The sequence below is a fragment of the Silurus aristotelis genome (assembly GCF_946808225.1).
Source record: "Silurus aristotelis genome assembly, chromosome: 3".
In the NCBI taxonomy this organism is placed as follows: domain Eukaryota; kingdom Metazoa; phylum Chordata; class Actinopteri; order Siluriformes; family Siluridae; genus Silurus; species Silurus aristotelis.
The window spans coordinates 19,820,082-19,840,199 of record NC_139576.1 but is presented as its reverse complement, the minus strand read 5'-3'; the positions used below and the strand labels follow the sequence as shown (position 1 = coordinate 19,840,199).

Here is a 20,118-nt window from a genome sequence, read left to right as displayed (position 1 = left end):
AAACGACTGACTGTTGTGGGGAACCATGCTGAAATAAAAATGCATCAGTATGGTAAAAAAGGGTAGTGAAAAAAGCATTAAACAAAGAAAAAAATGAAGATCAAAAAATGTTAGTGAATTTGTCAAACGCCTACACACACCACAGACTTACCATTTTAGTTTTGACCAGTTTCTCTATAGCACTGACTAGCTCTGCTGCACTCGGGACCTCTGTGGAACCCTGACGTGAAGCAAGCAATGCAGAGGACTGCAAATCACCAGCAAACCAGCAGAAAGGTGCATTAGTGAGGAAGCAGTAAGGGAGATAAAAGGAAAGAAGAGAAAAAGTACATAAAGAGAGAAGGGTGTTAGTAGCCAAGTCCTGACCTCATCATTATTAGGGTCTTTTTGGGATTTGGGTCAAAATGCTAACTTGAGGGATATTTTATTCTTCAAACTACAGTATTTTTTTGTTTTAAGTTTTTGGTAAAAAAAAAAAAAAAAAAAAAAAAAAAAAAAGTTTTACATTTCATTTCCATGCTCATAAGTAAACTTGATTTTGATAAGAATTTATTTTGCCAGCAAATGATCATCCAGGATGAACAGTGAATGTGTTATCTTATTTTATACATATTCTTTTTACTTAAAGCCTCAATATGGCACAATGGTTGAGAATAAACTTTTGACTGTGGGTATTTTATATATATGTACCCAGAGGTTAATAAAAAGTAAGTATAAAACAGATACAGTACAGCTTTACTGTAATTACTGCTTTAATAATGTAAATGCTCTGACACTTTAGTGCAGCCGTTATTAAATAAAACTAATAAAGTAGCTGCTGGCTAATTGCAAAATGCTTCATAAGCAGATGTTTCTGCAGTAACTATGCACTGAATGTCAGCTGGCAGTCATGTAAGAAGTGTTTGTGTGGCTGAACAGAAATGTATTTTGTTTAATATTTGTAAATACATTTTTTTATATCTTCACTGGGAAAAGTATATATATCCTGTGTTTGTGTGTGTATATATATATATATATATATATATATATATATATATATATATATATATATATATATATATATATATAAACTATGTGTGTATAAATATATAACTTGATTTGAATATAGTTTGCCTAAAAATTGTTCTCTCTTCTATCTTTGATGTCTGATATCTCATGATGACTTGTCACGCAGATAGAACATTATAATACTATACAAGTCATGAAGACCCCTTTTCCCAAAAGGACCTGAAAGAAGCACACTCAGGAAGTAGAAGGAAAGGAAACAGAGCAGTTTGTGAGTCTTTATGTCACTGTTATCGTGCATTTTGTTCCGGGCATTGCTCACAATATATAAACAGTGGCAGATTAACACTGCACAATACCAGTATCAGTTTCTGTTTACACACAAACAACGAGAGAAGAGGAAAATGATTTCTCGTACAAAACCTTCTCCACCAGGGCAAACCAGAACTCCAAGGTTGTACTAAGATTTCACAACTATGTGCAGTAATACATTAATCTGAATGGGCTTAAACCTTGTAGACAGTCTTGGTAGTTAAGGGAGTATAAGCTTGGGAGTGATCTTAATGTATTCAACATTACACAGATACACAAAAAAAACATTGTGTTTGTCTGGATGTGTGTTCATAGAAAGTCAAATCGCAAATAACGTGGTACATTTACACTAAATCTGTGCCACTGGGAAGACATTTTACTGTTTGTGTATGTGTATACAGGACGTTGAGATTGTAAGATTAACTATTAACGAGTGATATTCATAAATAAATAAATAAATAAATAAATAAATAAATAAATAAATAAATAAATAAAGTACTATATAAGCTTATAAGTCCATATCATCTATAGCCTATAATATATGATGGATGCTACTCTTTAGCTCTGATTCACTCCCTGACTTGAAACCTTAGTCTCCATAACATAAACCTAGACCACAGATACTTATGTAAATGTGTACCTTCTCCTCCTGAGTGGAGGGGTCTTTGATAATCTCCATGGGTGGAGGGAGTGGAGTATGAGAGTCATCCTCTGGTTCCTCCTCTCCTCCACTCTGCATTCCTGATGACTTCGAGAGCGTTCCATCTTTCCTTATCCTCTGCAAGACAAGAATGTGTAAAATGCTAAAACAGCATATGGCAAATGGCTGCAACCAGCTTCTTTAACTAAATGAACCTGCGACTATTAAAGTTACAGTAAATCAGTGTGCATTCCTAATGGCCCACAATCACATGCTGAGGAATTCAGTTTGAGAGCTGAAGATAGATTTCATACATAGTGTGGACAACTTTTGCAGCTGAACAGCTTGGTATTACAACAATAAACTGCCCAAAATAGACAGAAAGTACCTTTCCAAACATTTCTACAATCCCTACGAAGAAATACTAATTTCCTGTAGCATTGTTTTAAATTAAAACGCACAAATATGTACAATTTTCCTTCCACCTAAGATATAAAATTGGACTTTTTTATTTTTAAACAGATGTCACAGTATCACAAATAGAATGAGGTGTATAAGCATCATTACATCTGAATTTCTGCTATCATCAACTGGCATACCCAGTAATTACACAGAGTAAAATACTCCCTGGATTTTTCCTCCATTTTGGGAGATACATATTGCAGACACATCTGTAACACTTCATCAGCAGTGACTGAACCGGGGCCTATGGTATGCAACTGTGGGTGTAACATGGAATTAGATGGACTTACGCTATCATTACATTTTTCTTTAAATTGCCACTGAAGTAGGCTGATTGAGTTGATTATGTTTTTCATTTAGAGAGCACACAACACCAACTCTTTAATAATTAATGACTTTTAAGCATACAGTTACTTGTGTGTCTCCAGGTTAAGGTTGAGTAATAGGATACACAGATCAAATATTACAATTCTCACAAAGACATTTCTGCAACCCTAAATAATACATTTCCTATATAAAATGTATATTTATCTATATGAAAGTTTAAAATATTAATCAATTGCTTGAAAGTATTTAAAAATGCACAAAATATATAACAAATATCAATATTTTATCCCCCTGCACTCATTGAACAGTATGTAATAGTTTAATTTACATCATTCTTACAGTATGTTGATGAGACATAATGAGATATAATGCACTGCACAACCTTAATAGTTTGTCAAGCTTTTCATAGATATTAATAGATATAGATTTTATTGCACCCAATTTACTAACACAATCAACCATCTCTGTCTATCTCTGTAGTTTTGACTATGGAACAGGTGCTGGAAATTGCTTCTGTCCAAAGATCAATCATTTATAGGGTGAATAAAAACAACCCTGGTTTTTCCCACTGTTTTGTGGACAGTATATGAGTATCGCATGCTTTGCTGCTTCCATGTTTAGAATGTTTAGATGTCTAGTCTTGTTCTGGTTTCAGTTTTTGTTGTTAGTTTGTTTTGTTGAGGTTTGGTTATTGTTGTTTCTATTTTTTGTACTTTTGCTGAAAATATTTAGCTGTTTTTCTTCATATAGAGATCTTCCAAACTGCATTGCTCCATTGATTCTGCTCTTACACAATCGGTATCGAGAGGCAGGTCGGGGTTAATGTGGGTCATTGTGTTGGGGTCCACAGCTCCTGCCCTGCCTACAGAGACTCTTTGTGCACATCACACAGGCATAAAGATTCAGGCGAATTCACATTGCCCTATCAGCTCCTCCTCGATCCTCTGCACCAGAACTACTGCTGCTCCAGTCATCCCAGACTCCCACTAACACACTTACATAGACAGAGAACAAAGGGGGCAGTTTTCTGTATAAAACTCTGTTTGTGTAAAAATGAAATGACATGGTGAATGAAAAGTAGCAGCTTCAAAATGTACTGACATAAAAATAATGGGTTTCACCAACGCCACATGCTCCTTTTGAATGGTATGTTATGCATGATAGTTTATGGGTAAAGAGAATTATATTATTATTATTATTATTATTATTATTATTATATATTATATACATGTATATATAATTCTCTTTACCCACTATAAATGAAACAATTCCTTCAATTGATTTTAAAGGAACTTTGAAGAAGTTGAATAAATTTACAGTACCCACACCCATACTGTTGTGTTAACAAACCACAAAATACATAATATAAACAAAAGCACATGGCCACCTGACCATCACAAGTTGTTCTTATATTCCTTTTGGGGACAATAAAGTGTATTTCATTATATTTTACTTCAGAATGTCACTGCACGCTGTTGCATTCGTATTTCACTTCACTGGGCCTAACTACGGTGCATAAAGTGAACTCCATGAAGACACAGTGTGTAAAAATTCAAGTACAAGAACATGAGTGTCCTTCACAGAGCACTGACACATTTGGGATGAACAGCAGCACCTACTGAACGTCAGGTCTTTTTGACTTCACTTATGCCATTCATGGCAGAATGACAACTCCCCTCTCAGCCACAAAGTAAAATCTAGCTGAAAGAGTAAAATATAGCCATTGCCACTCTTTGCAAGAGAGTAGAGGGTATTATAACTGCAAAAGCGGGACAAAATGGGAAATGAGATGTATAACAAGCATGAATTCTGTGGTTATATTTCCATAAACCACTAACCACATAGTGCATGTTTTTTAGGCCAACTGACAGAGAAATGCTTTTGGTCCAAATTAGGCAAAGCTAATCTTTGTATGTTATAAATATTGTACTGTAATCAAACAAGCTTTTGCCCTTGAACTTAATTAAATTACTTACTTTGTTTTATTTGCCACCTTCTCACAATATTTATGCCACAGTGGTGATTAATGTACATTAGGAACCTTAATGTAACTGACAGAAGCAGCATAATTACCTCCTCCAGACTGTCATCCTGCATTTCAGGTGGTCCCAGGTCAATGCTCTTGCGGCCATCTCTCTTCTGCTTCTGCTTGCTGGGCAGCTTTTTGATGTTGCTGCCATGGCTGAGGCGACGTACAGGGCTTGTGAGCCATTTCTTCAGGGTGTTTCCAGGGCGCTTAGGTAATGGGGAGTTGCTGTGGATTGAAGCAAGCGAAGCCTGGGGCTGCAGCGCCGCCACCGAGTCGGTCTTCCCATCTGGACCACTGACTGTGTAGTTTTCTACAGGACATTAATATATATGAATAAATAAATAATCCTGAGCCAGCACATCAGAAATATTACATAAAAGTCATTATAAACCATTTAATAAATGCAAGCCAGAGAGATACATATTAATATTTAATTAATACATCAAAAGTCTAACATTTATTTACCATTTCTGCCAGCAGCATGATGCAATTCATGATAATACAACAAAGGCACTGATAATACAACTGTGTATTGTTGAAAAGCCTACAGGATAAGGCTCATTATTAAAGATTAAAGCAGTCTTTGAACACAGAAATGTTCAAAAATGTAAGTATAGTTTTTCACACTCATTTGTTATTTATGATTTCCTAAGGTGTGAACACGATCATTCTAGTTAGCCAGGCACCACATACACCCTGATGTAACGTTACTGTAATTCTGCACACCCACACCCACACCGAACTTCATTCCATGCAACCAAATGAGGCAACAAGTGCAATCCACACAGTGGCAGGACAGAGTCAATACGTTTATCGACTACACTCAGTCTTCTATCAGCAGTAATGCACTGCAATTGATCTAAGCTACACTATGTAGGATTACCCCACAATATCCAGCACCAAGCATGTTGAAAAATGTACTAAATATGTAAGCAAATCACCTTTCTCTAACAATGATATGAGATGTTTTAGCTGTTCTCTTTCTGTGCTTTTGAAATGTATGTAACCTAGATTCATATACAATATAACAACATATAAGATCATATTTTATTTCTTATTCTATTGGCAGACAATTTTGCAGATTTTTAGAATTTTCATTAAAACCCTATATGTTAAGAAGAAAAAGGAAATGTTAAGGAGAAATGTTATGCAGCTAAAATATTCACTGTGCCAGCAGCTTGGCAGAAAATATATCTTTAATATTGCAGGAAGGTTCTCTCCTCCATTCTCCTTCAAGAAACTCTGCTGACTTCAACTCCTGCTTTCTTTCATTAACAAGATTTAGTTTTTATTATAGCCAAGGGCTATAGTGAACCCGAGAGGCCCTCATGGTCAAACAATTGAAAACGGAACCCATGTTGACACACAAGCATTCTGACGACAGCACATGTTCTTGAAAGTGTAGTAAATGGAAGATTGATTCTGAAAAGTAGTCGTCGTACTTTACAACATAAACACAGAATAAATTTTTTTTTCGAAATGACACAACAGCAACCCCCAGACAACCAATGCCTAAACTAAGCATATAAATGAATTTTTAAAATAACAGAGAAAATTTATTAGAAACTGCTAAAAGTTTGATTGACATTCTACCACAGTCAGAGGTGGTAAAAGTGCACACATCCTTCATTTAAGTAGAAGTACAGATACTCATGTTTTAAAAGACTGAAGTTAAAGTACTGACTATACTTTTTTAATCATGTTAAAGTAAAGAAATATGGGTCCTGACTTGTACTTAAGGTAAAAGTAGCCATTACTACTGCCTGTTTTAGTGTCACATTGGTAACTGGCCCTCACATCATATTAATATATTAATACAAAATAATTTAAAATCTTATCTTATGAATGTTTAGGCTGGACCATATAAACCATATAGAACACAAGAAGGGGTTGAGAAGATGATGATCAGGTGTGTCTGTTTTTAGTCATGTTTACATCACTGACTCCCTCTGTCATCCAGGTTATCCCCAAACTTCTTGTTGCGTTCTGTCTTGCTTGTTGTTAGCTTTGTAAACTAGCCTACCATCTGTGGTGTGTGAGAGTCAAGAAAAGATACACCAGTGGTCGATTGAAAAAGCAGCGCAATGACAGGAAATAGGATGATGGGCTGAAAATGGCACACAATAAGAAAAAATAATATATATCATTGATCAATCAATGAACATCAATAATATTGAACATCGAACATCAATAATATTGATCATGTCCCTAAATAGATTAAAACTAAAGTAACGAGCCTGTTTTGAAAATGTAAGAAGTGAAAAAGTATAGATATTTGTGTCAAAAATTTAATGAGTGAAAGTAAAAAGTTGTCAGAAAAAATCTACTCAAGTACAGTAACGAAGTATTACTTCCCACCTTTGACCACAGTGTGGGCAAATTCTCTAACTATCATGTTCAGTCAGTGTCAGCTGAATCCAAATCACATGATCATGATTTGATTTTTTTTTGTTTTATAACAATTCCATTCACAGAAACCTCTTATGTTTGTGACATAAGACTGCACATACAGGTTTCTCTGTAGCATGACAAGTCTTCTTAAAATATAGGTGTGGGTAAAAGAATGCCCGTTCATGGTGTAAGTGATAAAAGTCTAATTTGTTTTGCTCCTTTAAATGTAACTACAAACTGATTAAGAGTCTAATTAACAATGAAATAGTAGGGGGGGGGGGGACATTGGTGGTATTCCATTATAGAAAAACAACCACAGGCTTTACCATGGATTTATCATAAAAGCACTGTGAAAACACACCTTTAAACCAGAATGAAGTGTTTTACAACATTTCGTACATGTTATGATGCCACTGTATCGTGGGAAGTGCTAGCTCAGTGCTGAGCATAAATCTGCTCAGATTTCTGATTTTGTTCTGTTTTCTGATCTTTTCAAGATTGTAAGTCTTTCTAGATAAGGAAAAATGCAAAATACTCTAAATGCAAATGTAATGGAAGGCTTTCCCAATTAAATGTAAATTAAATGAATTAAAAATGTGAAGTTCTAGTATGATGATGAAGGATCAGGATTTTGAATTTTGTAACGAAGTCCTTTCATTCAGCATGAGAAGTCGACCAGAATATCAGTTTTAGTGTCTAAAGTGAAGAAAACTGACCTGTGAAATGACCTGGAGAAGTGGAACACTTAGACATCTGAGTAATAAGCTCTATTGTATAGTTACTAATCCCACAAGGACTAGGTGCAGAGCTTTCAACATAAAACAAAAGGTAATTACTTCCAGCTGGAAGTGCACGAGTTCAGTACTATACACAAATGCACTATTTATGGTTGTAAGATTTCTAATTCATTGAAGGTACTGTGCAATAATAATAATAATAATAATAATAATAATAATACACAATAATATTATTTTAATACAATGTAATTAACCACAAATATGTGTTGTAAATGATTACAACAAATAATACCTACAAATGAGAGGTTTATTAGAATTTTAAAAACAGTACAATAAATTATTAATATATAAATAATTATTTGCTTTGTATGACTAAAAGCTTTACTTTTCCCATTGTTCTTGAAGGTCATATTAAGATGACCCCAAATGCCTTTTTCTTTCCTTTCTTTCACAAAGTTTTCTTGTTAACACCTGCACATTTCAGCCACCAGATAGCAAAGTGATAAAAATGCCATGAATACTTTTTGCTTAGTAGCACTTGTTACACAGCAACAGCTTGCGAGAAGCATTCTAAGACCAGCATAGAAACAGTGGGATGAGTGAATCTGAAGTTATCTTTTCAACCAGTAAAAGTATATCTTCAACGTTCTAAAGCAAGGACTTAGACAAGCAGCACACGCTTCAGTGATGTGGCACCAAATGGCTCAATGTCAAGGACACTGCACATAGAGAGATACATTTAGTCACATTCTCAAATGCTAAAAATAACTAACTCAATAACTAACTAGATAAACCGTACACGTTTGACATTCTTTTATTAAAGCACTTTTTAAGAGAAATATCTTCTATATTCATATATATATATATATATATATATATATATATATATATATATATATATATATATATATATGTTTTATATGAATATAGAAAAACAAGGTTCTTTCTAAACTCCAGGATCTACTCAAATTTTTTTTTTTTTGCATTAGTCTACTACTGGTCACTGACACACAGCTATCTCTCCAAGGACTTCCTGTAATAAAGGAAGAGTGAAGTGTCTTTTTCACCAGAATAAGAGCACCAGATGTCCTGTATTATCAGTCTTTCACGCTGTTGAGTCTATTCAATGAAATTCTGTTACATTTAGTATTCATGTCACATATTTGTAAACATGACAGTCTCCAATCATGTATGCAATTTCCACATACCGGTAGTATCAAAACGCAAACTGATACCTGCATTACAACATTCCAGACAACATAATACAAGAACGTCTTGATTAAACTAGTTACAGAGACACTCCTTTGTGATTCATGGGAAATATGAAAAAAGAAAGAGGAAAAGTAATAGAAATTGACAATGTATGAGAAAGAGATGATGGGAAAAATAGGCAAAATCTTCCAGATAGTTACATATAAAAAAGAAAGAAAAAAACACAGAAAGAGAGAGAGAGAGAGAGAGAGAGAGGAAGGAAAGAATGAGAGCCAAACAAACAAACAAAAATACTACATCAATCTATCTATCTGTCCACACCCATACATATAAGACCCCTATCCAATAGAGTTCCTATGATTGATGATTTGATCTGTTTTTAAGTACAGAGGGATTTGGAATAATGCACGTGTTAACGAATGTCACAGAATCAACATTTCATCACTAACGTTTAATCTATCCAGGTGAATTTCTTGACTTAACACACCTACAAAACCGACCACAAAATAAACAATATTTAATAAACACAAGGAAATCTCACCTGCTGAAGTCTTATCTTTAACTACAGCATTTTTGGATGAATTTGATTTGATTTTATTTCACTGCTGTCCTGAGCCACTGTACCTGAAAACAGTACTGGGACATTAAAGAAGAAACTGTTATTGTGGAGTCAAGCCCACTATCTCAATGCAGAGAGCGACTTCCTGAGTTAATAGGTAATGAGAGAGCACTTTAGCCCACTTTAGAGCAAAGCACAGGGGTACAGACATCAACACACACACACACACACACACACACACACACACACACACACACACACACACACACACACACACACACACACACACACACACACACACACACACACACCCCTCACATGACCATGTATTGCTAACTTTATAGGATGTTTCCACTAACTTGCGTATTAAGGAGCTAATACGTGTACTTGTACCAAATCTTAAAATTAGCACCTAATAGGAAATCAGGTGGCTATTTGAGTTTTTTTAAGCAAAGGCTGTCTTTCTGTAACAAAAGCACAAGGTGATAATGAACAACAAACCTTTGTCCATCATAGAAAATACAAACTGCGAAAGAACGCATAATATCCTGAAAAGGTTGTAGATATCAAGCATTCTGGCAAGAGGTATAATGCTTCAAGATTATAACTATAATATAATCTTACCTACAAAGCCTTTATCTCTAACAGAGAGATTCATATGTACCACAAAAATCTTTTTTTAATGATCATTTGAATCTGTATTTAAACACCAGTTGAGACGGTTATGGGTTTTCTTCTTTTTATCTGCAAAGTTAAACCAAAGTTGCCAATCACACTCTCAAGCCTGCACCTCACCCCTGAACTCATCCATCTATAAAAGTTACGAAGCCTACATTACCCACCTGACACACTACAGCAGCAGCACCTTGCTATAATCCAACTACAACAGGAGCAAACGTGTCTCCCACTCTTCATTCTTCCTCAAGATCTCATGGCTCAGCAGAATGCAGACAGAGAGTAAGAAACGAGATTTCCACTAAGTGTTGTGTGGATACTGTAATCACTATGTTACTGCTCCAAGTACGTTCTGCACCCTTCCAGAGCAGGGAGGAGAAAGAGGAGGGGCCACATGCAGTCAAACCCACACTTGCACTCTCATTCTCTTTCTCTCTCTCTCTCTCTCTTCCTCTTGCAGCTTCCTATCCACACATGCTAGATTATAGAAACAGAGAGTCAAGTTACATTCCTGCCTGTGACAAAGGCTCTACTCAGTGGCGATCTAAAGAACAACTCTCAGTTAGTAGCGAGCCGTTCTCTGGGATCACGGGTCAGCAGATCAGGCATGTGTCTGTGTTCGGGCTGCTTTTTTTTATAGCCAAAAGTTCTTACACTTGACAGCACATGCTGCTTTCTTCTCTTAATATATATATAAAAGAGGCTTAAAGTGTGTTTCACAATGCAATGAAATGTACATTACATCCAAAGGGTGGGGACTCTTGATAAAATCAGGTTTATCAAGTTAACATAAATTTCCTGTCTGTGGGAGTGTTCTAGTAGCCTTGTTACTCACACACAAAAGTTGCAGACATCTCCTGAAACAGCTGGAAAATTCACAGCAATTCTATTTACAAGTCTGAACAGTATCACTGAATACATATGAACTGCAAAGTTAAAGAACCATTTTCTTCCCATTGCTGTTTTTTTTCTAGTGTAACTCCATACATGCAACACTTTTTCTGTATCACAGCACATTATGTACAGTAATTATTATATCGTTGTTAAAAAACAAATATTTAATTGATGTTTTCATAACTTGATATTGTGTCTCTGTACTTAGTAATACCTGGTCTAAAGAGTGTATTATTAAAGTTCTACTCAATATGGCAAATTATTTACATTTAAACAATGCACATCTTCAAAAGGTAGGAAAGTGGAACAAGTTCACAAATGGCTTAAAAATGGTTTTTTGCAAATAGCATAAAAAAGCAAATAACATTCCTAATGTTATTTATTTATTTATTTGTTTACTTGCTTGCTTACTTTTTGATACTAGGAGACATGATTCAATTCAAATCCAACTCTTCTGTGACTCCAATTGTGATGTTTTGTCTGTTAAATATTTGCATTTTAGGAGGTTTGCACAGAGACCATGGGTTAATTTTCCTCCTTCTATAGAGTCCAGTTAGTTCTACAATAACCACACTGGCCTAGATAAGAGCATTCACCCATATTATACAGTCAAAATCACTTACATACACGCACGCACGCACGCACACACACACGGACACGCACGCACGCACGCACGCACACGCACACACGCACACGCACGCGCGGGTAAAATTGCCCTTAACTGCCCAGAACCTACATAACATATAATAATGATAATAAGGTTAGTGAAGTTATGCATGCATTTTACATGGATTTATTTGGAGAGAAGCGCATGATGCACTATGAGTTGCCACTGCAATGAAGTGTATTTGGGAGCACTGCAATAATTTCCATTCTGGATCAAGATTATTCACGAGTGTAATTTGCATTTGGCTTTAGAAAGATAACAGGCCTATGAGGGGGTGGGGGGGGGGGTGTCTTCCAAATATAAAACGGAAGCTGGTTAAGCAAATAAGATTATTCCGATAAACATGGGTATATTTACTTCGTAAAAAAACAACATTTGATTCAAATAATGATTCTCATAACTGCAGTCGGATGAAAACACAATGATACACCAGGAAAAAAAACCCAAAAACAAACGCGTATTCTAAGTGCTTTTTTAAATTGGTTTTTATATTTTATATATATATATATATATATATATATATATATATATATATATATATATATATATATATATATATATATAAAATTATTCCCCCCCCCCCCATTTTACAAGGAGTTAAAAAACTGCTGCAAGGCTACACTTCATAAGAAAACAAAAGACTCATTGATTACATTTGTGATACTTATCTTACAAAGAGGGCAGCTATGAAAGAGGAAGTTGTGTGACATAAACTCACAGCAAGCAAAGAGAATCATCGTTTGTCTTATAAAGACTTGTTTTACCCAACAGATGACGCATTCAGGTACATCATAATAAAGAGTTTCTAATGGAAAGTGTCTGGATTTCTCTTATTTAAAACTCTAACTTAAACAAAACCAAATTTGAAGGAAACATGCCCTAAAAGCACTTTTTACATTTTTCTTCAGTTTGTAGTGTAAATTATTGTCAGAAATGATCAAATAAAAAACACCACTTTGTCTGTCCACATCCAAGCAAACTAAAACAGTGACACACAGAGGCAGGAAGCCTTCAGGGACAGTTCAGCAAGCACCTTATATATAGGGACATATGTACTGATGTTTAAAACCCCACCCCTTTAATTTTCCTATTGGTAATTGTAAAAATACAAAAGCAACATACTTGCTCTCTATTACTGTATCCGCTGTAGACGTAAATTAAAAGCAGAGCTGGTCTGCAAACTTGTAGATCACCATTACTTATTTTAAAGTATAATATCTAGTTCGGGTGAAGGACACAGTGCTGCTACTGCTAAACAGTGCTAGATCTACTCAACCACACGGATGTGGGTGCGCTGCAACAGATCTCGTCAAAATGATCAACACAGCTGGATTTGACTCCTTTATACAGTAGCTCATACCTATTCCTGACCACAACACACTAATGCATCCATTAATAGTGACAGAACCTAATGAATCTCAGTATTACTATTAAGCCACTGGGAAATAGAGTAGAGGAATGAAAAGCTAAAACTGTAGCCATCTTACTCTTAAAGAACGTTTTGCTGAGAATGTACCCCTTGAAACTGAAACACTGGGACATACCACCCCTGCTAAAACGATTCCGTCATAATGCCGCTGTCACATGGAAGCATTGCAATTTATTCACATCTATCTACATATAGACCTTATAGACAAACAATACCACTTACCTACCCCAGTATTTATAAAGACGAAATGACTCATAATATCTGTAGCTTTTTTTTTTATTATTAAATAAATTGTTCTGTATAACTTTGTCTCCCTGAATGCTCAGATTTTAAGAATCTTATTACTATATTATTGCATAATTTAAGCAATTGCGATTTTTTTTAAATCATGTTAAAAGATTAGAGTAAAAAAAAAAAATTTTTTAATGTTGCTGTTTATATTTGTTATAGTTATATATCCCACCAAGAATATAAAAAAAATGTAAAAATGTTTTTAATAGGGATGCCAAAATTAATTTTAATGCCACTAATTTTATAATTGCATCATTTTATTATTATCATTATAATGTTTGTCATTTTATTAAAAATATAAATATATAAATATAAAAGAGGTAAAACCTTCAACGCAACACACATTTATACAAGACGTCCTTTCTTTACTCAGGTATAAAAAATTATAATAAATAATGAATTAATTAAATGAAAAATTGTTTTTAAATTACTTAACATTTTTTTTACTGATGCACCAAGTCTCAAAAAACCACAATGATGCACACATCCAGCAATGAAATCCGTCTGTGTGCAAACTAGACCGTCTAGTCCGTTCCGTCTAGTGTCCAGATGATTTACGTAATTTAAAATATTAACGAATATTTTGTCGTTATGCCCTATGTTGACTATGGTTTCACTAATAAACCTACATTTGCATGAAGCATCCATATTTGTCCATGGCCATGTTAATTAGAGTATTAAACACTTAAAAAGTAGTAATTTAAGGTACATTTAGTACAGATAAAATGTGTGATTAATCATGTAAACGACAATCGTGATTATTCGCGATTAAATATTTTAATCAATTGACAGCCCTAGTTTTTGATGTATGAGGTGAAATTACAATACACACAAACAAATGAGCTTCAAAGCTTTTTAGCTCTTTCTGTTCAGTGTGTGATTTTAAGAGATATATCCTAATGCAGAAGTGCAGATCATGTGCTCTTTCAGCTATAACGAGTTAATGTCTGCTGTCGCCCTCTAGAGGATAAACAGAGGTAAGGTCAGTAAATCAACATTGGCAGATTTGTCATCTTTCAAGACAGTTTAAATGTTCTATAAATTATTTTAATCAAATAGTTTTTCATTATTTAGGCAAACAAGGATAGACTTTTTTTATATATATAAACCACAGTATCTTCTTGCTTCGGTCTAACCTTTCTGAGAGACATAAGAAGAAATGCTTCATCACTCATACACTTACCTTTGCCTGAAGGGAAGAAGCAGTCCATCTCGACACTGCTGCGGGAGTGGGAGATACAGAGTGCAGTGCTGGGCACCAGACCCTCCTGAGGTGGGCTCTTATCCGTGGTGCGCACCAAACACCAGCCGGGCCGCTCACTGGGTCTTTCCAGCATCTCCACTGTCTGGCCCGTCTGCACGCTGAGCTCAGACACACAGCTCGCCACAAAGTCCTGCAGCACCACCGTCAACTCACACCCACCCGAGAGCTGCAGACAGACACAGAGAGAGAATAATAAAAGAAAGAATTTAAGAGAGAGAGAATAATTATGTCCCTGCCTTTAAGTGGCGGTACCTTTTATGTATCACACACACAAACATTGGGTCATATACCAAATCATTTCAGATTGACTTGCATTTTAAATGCTGAAAACGTGCACGTACACTGAAACCCGCAGAGCCCGTATTCCTAAGCGATCTTTATAAACCCAAATCAGTGTTTCTTCAATCTATAGTTACTAAGTGGCAGTATTATCTGAGTATAGCTCTTCCCTGTAAAAATGAGTCAAACACAATCCCTACATTTTATTCTAGAGAATGGAAGGAGGGGTGACGTGCTGAGATTTAAAACTCAGAGGTCAACTCTTTTTGTTTGAGGGATTGTGTCTGAGTTTAACAATCAGTTATTAGTACTATCACATTTTAAAAGCGAAAAACAGAGCACCACTCCTATCAACGGCGGGTTGGAGGTGGGGGTTTGAATTAAATATGCATAAGTGAGGAAGAAATCATGAGATAAATCATCCCTCATGATCTGGATATAGCAGGACCCCACAGCATTTGCTGCCTAAAGCAAAAATGATGATGCACAAGCAACACAATAAGACAGATAAAAGAGAACACCAAAAACCTCTGCATTCATGTATAATTATTTGAATAAAACCTTACTATAGGTATTTAATAAGAACTCATTTAATAATCACTAAACCCAAACTGGCTTCAGCTATCTAGTGCAAATACAGTACATGGGTTTGGGAATCACTGAGAGCTAAAGCTAAAGCTAAAGCTAAATAATGTGGTCTTGTAAGTATTCTTTGTGTTCATTGACTTATTTTCACACAAACTCAAATTCATCAACCAAATCTCTAGTGGAAATGATTATTAGCAAGAATTCTATTTATTAAGGTCACCCCTAAGAAGTTCAGTCAGTTTTTCTCTATTTCAGCAAAATTCAATCATCTTTCATTCTGCAATTTCCTTTATGTAGATCTTGTTTGGAAAATTTTCCAGCTATCAGGCATGGACAAGTAAATTGCAGAAGGAAAGACGATTGAATTTAACTGAGATAGAGAAAAACTGACTGTACTTCTTAGGGGTGACATTAATAAATAGAATTCTTGCTAATAATCAATTCCAATAAACGTCTTAGGGGTGACGTTAAAAAAATAGAATTTGGTTGATGCAGTTGAATTTGGTTTGAGTTTGTGTGAAAATGAGTCAATGAACACAAAGAATACTTACAAGACCACATTATTTAGCTTTAGCTTTAGCTCTCAGTGATTCCCAAACCCATGTACTGTATTTGCACTACAAAGCTGGAGCCAGTTTGGGTTTAGTGATTTTCAAATGAGTTCTTATAAAATGGCAACAGCAGGGTTTTATTCAAATCATTTACATGAATGTAGAGGTTTTTGGTTAAACACATTTCATGAAATGCAACACTTTCCAGAATCTTTGCTGAAAAACAGTAATGTAGCCAGAAAAAAAAGAAATGATTCCTGCTGTATTCTTTTCTTCATGACAGTGCTGTATGCTTTTCCACTATTAGAACAGAAAAGTACAGTAACATATATGTATCCGAGCACCTACACACAGAAAACAGAGACATCAGGTGTCCAACTCGTCATGACACTGACCTAGACTAAGCTGATCTATGGAGAAAGATAAAAGACTATTGAAAAAATTCTTACAGTATGTATTGCACAACAAGGCAATGTCAGCACACTGCAGACGACTAAAGGTTGAATACTATTGTAGCAGTTGTTTTTCGCCAAGGTTGACCCACAGTGACTGTAAAATCAGAGCGATAATCAGACAGAAAACAAATAAGACACAATGTAGGTAAATCTAGGGTGTGTCAAACTGCTTGTTTTATGGCATTTTATGACTGACATCACCGCCACCATATACAAGTCCAGCAAGAGTCAGAACGTACAACACGACTAGGTACTACAGGATGGGACATTATTGAGGCAGCATACGCCTCTGCTAAAGTAACATAAAATCTGTTTCTCAGGAAGTAGAAATTGAATCATGATTTATAAACATTTAACAGCCCAATGTCTACCATGACCCTGTCTACAGTTAATGCTGTAGTATCCTGTCCAAAATAAACAAGACAATTGAAATAAAATAAGACATGAGCTGCTGTTATAAAAGCAACCTAGAGAGTGAGCTTAAACCTCAATGAAACAGACAGAGTATAGAGGCATCTGAAAGCATAAATCCATTAGGGGAGATGGACTTCACTTTCCCAGTCCAAACAAATGAGTGTGACAGGACTTCATTGCAAATTGTGCTCATCATTGCCAAGAAAAGATGAAATCACAATTTCATTATTGTTTATTATTCATTATTATCATCTTTCCTTTACTACCAGAAAAATAATACTAAATTTAACCTTACATTGTCACTGGGTTGGTACCATCAATCATATACAATTTATAACTTTTGTACAGAAAAGTGCATATAGCGTACATGTAATGCTTCACTCTAAATCCTAACTACAGCCTCTCTCTCTCATATTTTATATATATATATATAATATCAAAAGGAACCTGTAACAGAAGGTTTTCAATTTCCTGATCCACACTGCCACAAAATCACAGGATTAGACAAAAACACCTGAACTAGAGGTAGTCCTTTTCAAACTGTGACAAGGTTGTACTGTATATGTGTTTGCTCAAGATTAATAAATATATAAATATCATTCAGATAAAATTATTTATCTGGGATTACGTTAGTAGATATACTTTTAGCCATTCATATCTGTTTTAATGGATGGGTTGAAGTTTTGTCTATCTGGCCAGGCCAAGTACAAGGTTACCAAACAAAACACCATGCAGACAACGTTATTCATGCTGTGATAATACCATAGTTATATGCTGGTGTACAGAACTAATGTTTCATTATGGGCCTATGTCAGGTGGTGAATCTTATTATCTCACAGCAGTAGAAAGTCCTTCCACATTACGGGTAGCTTGTAAAAGGTGAGATAGGTAGCCTGTTTTAACAGCACAAAGTAAACTCACTCAATACTGAGTATTTTTTTTTATTATTCCTTCTCTCTCAGCAACCATCTGTATGTTAAAGTATCAGGTCTCCATGATGAGGGGGAGGAAGGTGATGTTGCTAGGTGATTTTCAGTGTCAGACGTAGAAAATCCCACCTCGGAAAGGACACGCGTCAGGTAACACAGGGTTTGTGAAGTTCATGGAATAGAGGTTCTTTGTGATGGAAATTAGAGGCTATGAAATTGTTTTTGCTCTTTCTGTCTGTCTCCCTCTATGTGAGATTTTTTTTTTGTGCTAGAGCTACAGTATTTATGTTTAAATTACAGCTACCTTCACTGATAAAAAAAATAATAAACCAAGAGTCACAGTTAATCAATGTAGGGGAAATGAAAGGATGGAATCCAACATCCCACAGACGAAATATTGTCCGACAACTAACTTATTTATTGTTTTAAACATGATATGAACAGGTTCATAATCAATGTTAAAAAATATTTTTCCTTAGGTTCCTATAAGCTCTAAAACCTTGCTAGCTTGCCACACTGTACCAATTCACATTTGTTAATCTGAACTTTTTAATCTAGGAGGTTTAGTCAGTGAGGTTTTCAGCCAAACAGTTTATGTGAGGTGGCATACTGGAAATCACTTGCCTAATAAGAGAAAAGCTAAATGGATTCATATTTTGTCACCTGGACACTCATTTGGCTCTGAATAAGAATAAAAAGTAGTTTTATATGTACACATCATATTAAATTAATCATTATAATCTGATGATGTGCAGCAGGACATCATACTACAGGGAATGCTCTGGAAGTAATTCTGGCTTCAAGATAGCTAGTCTCACACACACTAGGATAGCATATTAATCCTTTATTTCTGTAGATAGCAATATTTCACATAGTGAGAAATTACAATTATATTTGTACAGAATTTATTTAATCACTTATTTATAATAACTGTGGTTTGGGATTTTGCTAAATGGAAAATGAATGGCATGAGCCCTCCTTTATTCATCAGCAAACTCATTATTCTAGTGCAAATCTAATTAAGTCAACTTTACATAAGAAATTCTTAACAGTTTCAGTGCTTCAGTCCTTTTTTATTTTGAATTTTTTTTTTTCAGCCAAACTTTTCCTTTATGCCGTATATGTTTACACACAGATCAATGGTTTGTAGAATATTTTAGAAAAAAGTCAACTAAAGCAAAACTGCCCAATAACACAATGTAAACATGTTCAGGTGACAGCTCTGTTTGATCACTTTGGGTCCTAAAGACAACTTTTCAAGTAATTTCATATCATGACTTAATTAAATCAATACAACATGTATTGCATTACAACATGTATCATTACTTAAAAAAATCAATACAAACTGCAGAATTGAACTTAAAGTTGCACAAAACGCCAAAGTATGTTCGACCGGACTGCTGATTTTATATTTCTAGTGGAAGAAAACAACAACACAACACTAACGCATGAATAGGAGTGCTTCTGCCCTCAGTATGACCTAATTTGTAGTTGCAAATTTATGCCAGTGAAAACATACCTCAGATCATGTATCCCTCATGAGATTTAAAAATTTCTAATGCATTCTTAAAAACAAATGGATCTGATCATATTCATCGCACATTCTAATAGCTAATAGTTTCCTGCACACAAAATCTACATGCAGTCAGCATACATTTCACACAAAAAAACATCTGACAGACAGATGTTGGTGAGCAATAAATACGAGAGCTGGATTATTTCGCAATAAAACAAATTTGCCAGTTTTTCACAAAAAATCTGTTTTGTTATAAGCTTAAGAGAAAAGTAACAATACCAAAGTCTTAACGTTATCTCCCCGTATCTATTGGATTTATAGTCTCAGCAAGACCAAACTCACTACATTCAGCACAATCATATGGATCATCACTGACCTCCTTGAATTGACCACCTGAATTCATATAAACTCTGACAGCTTGTCAGTGACACAGAACGGCCTACTAAACAATTAAACACTCCCAGTTGGTTTATTGTATCCAATGTGGCTTAT

General features: G+C 35.1%; 1 protein-coding gene across 2 annotated transcripts in view; it reads right to left on the bottom strand.

Moving 5' to 3' along the window:
• The window catches only part of kalrna (kalirin RhoGEF kinase a), a 151,560-nt gene that overhangs the window by 16,749 nt on the left and 114,693 nt on the right, over positions 1-20,118 (bottom strand). Inside the window, exons 34-37 of one of the 2 annotated variants that reach the window (XM_083536663.1) lie at positions 14,814-15,060; positions 4,820-5,085; positions 1,958-2,095; positions 152-247 (exon numbers count right to left, since the gene is read on the bottom strand). In XM_083536663.1, coding sequence (XP_083392789.1) covers positions 152-247; positions 1,958-2,095; positions 4,820-5,085; positions 14,814-15,060 — 747 coding nt within the window. The remainder of the gene's footprint in view (positions 1-151; positions 248-1,957; positions 2,096-4,819; positions 5,086-14,813; positions 15,061-20,118) is intronic. The other variant, XM_083536664.1, reaches the window with a different exon arrangement.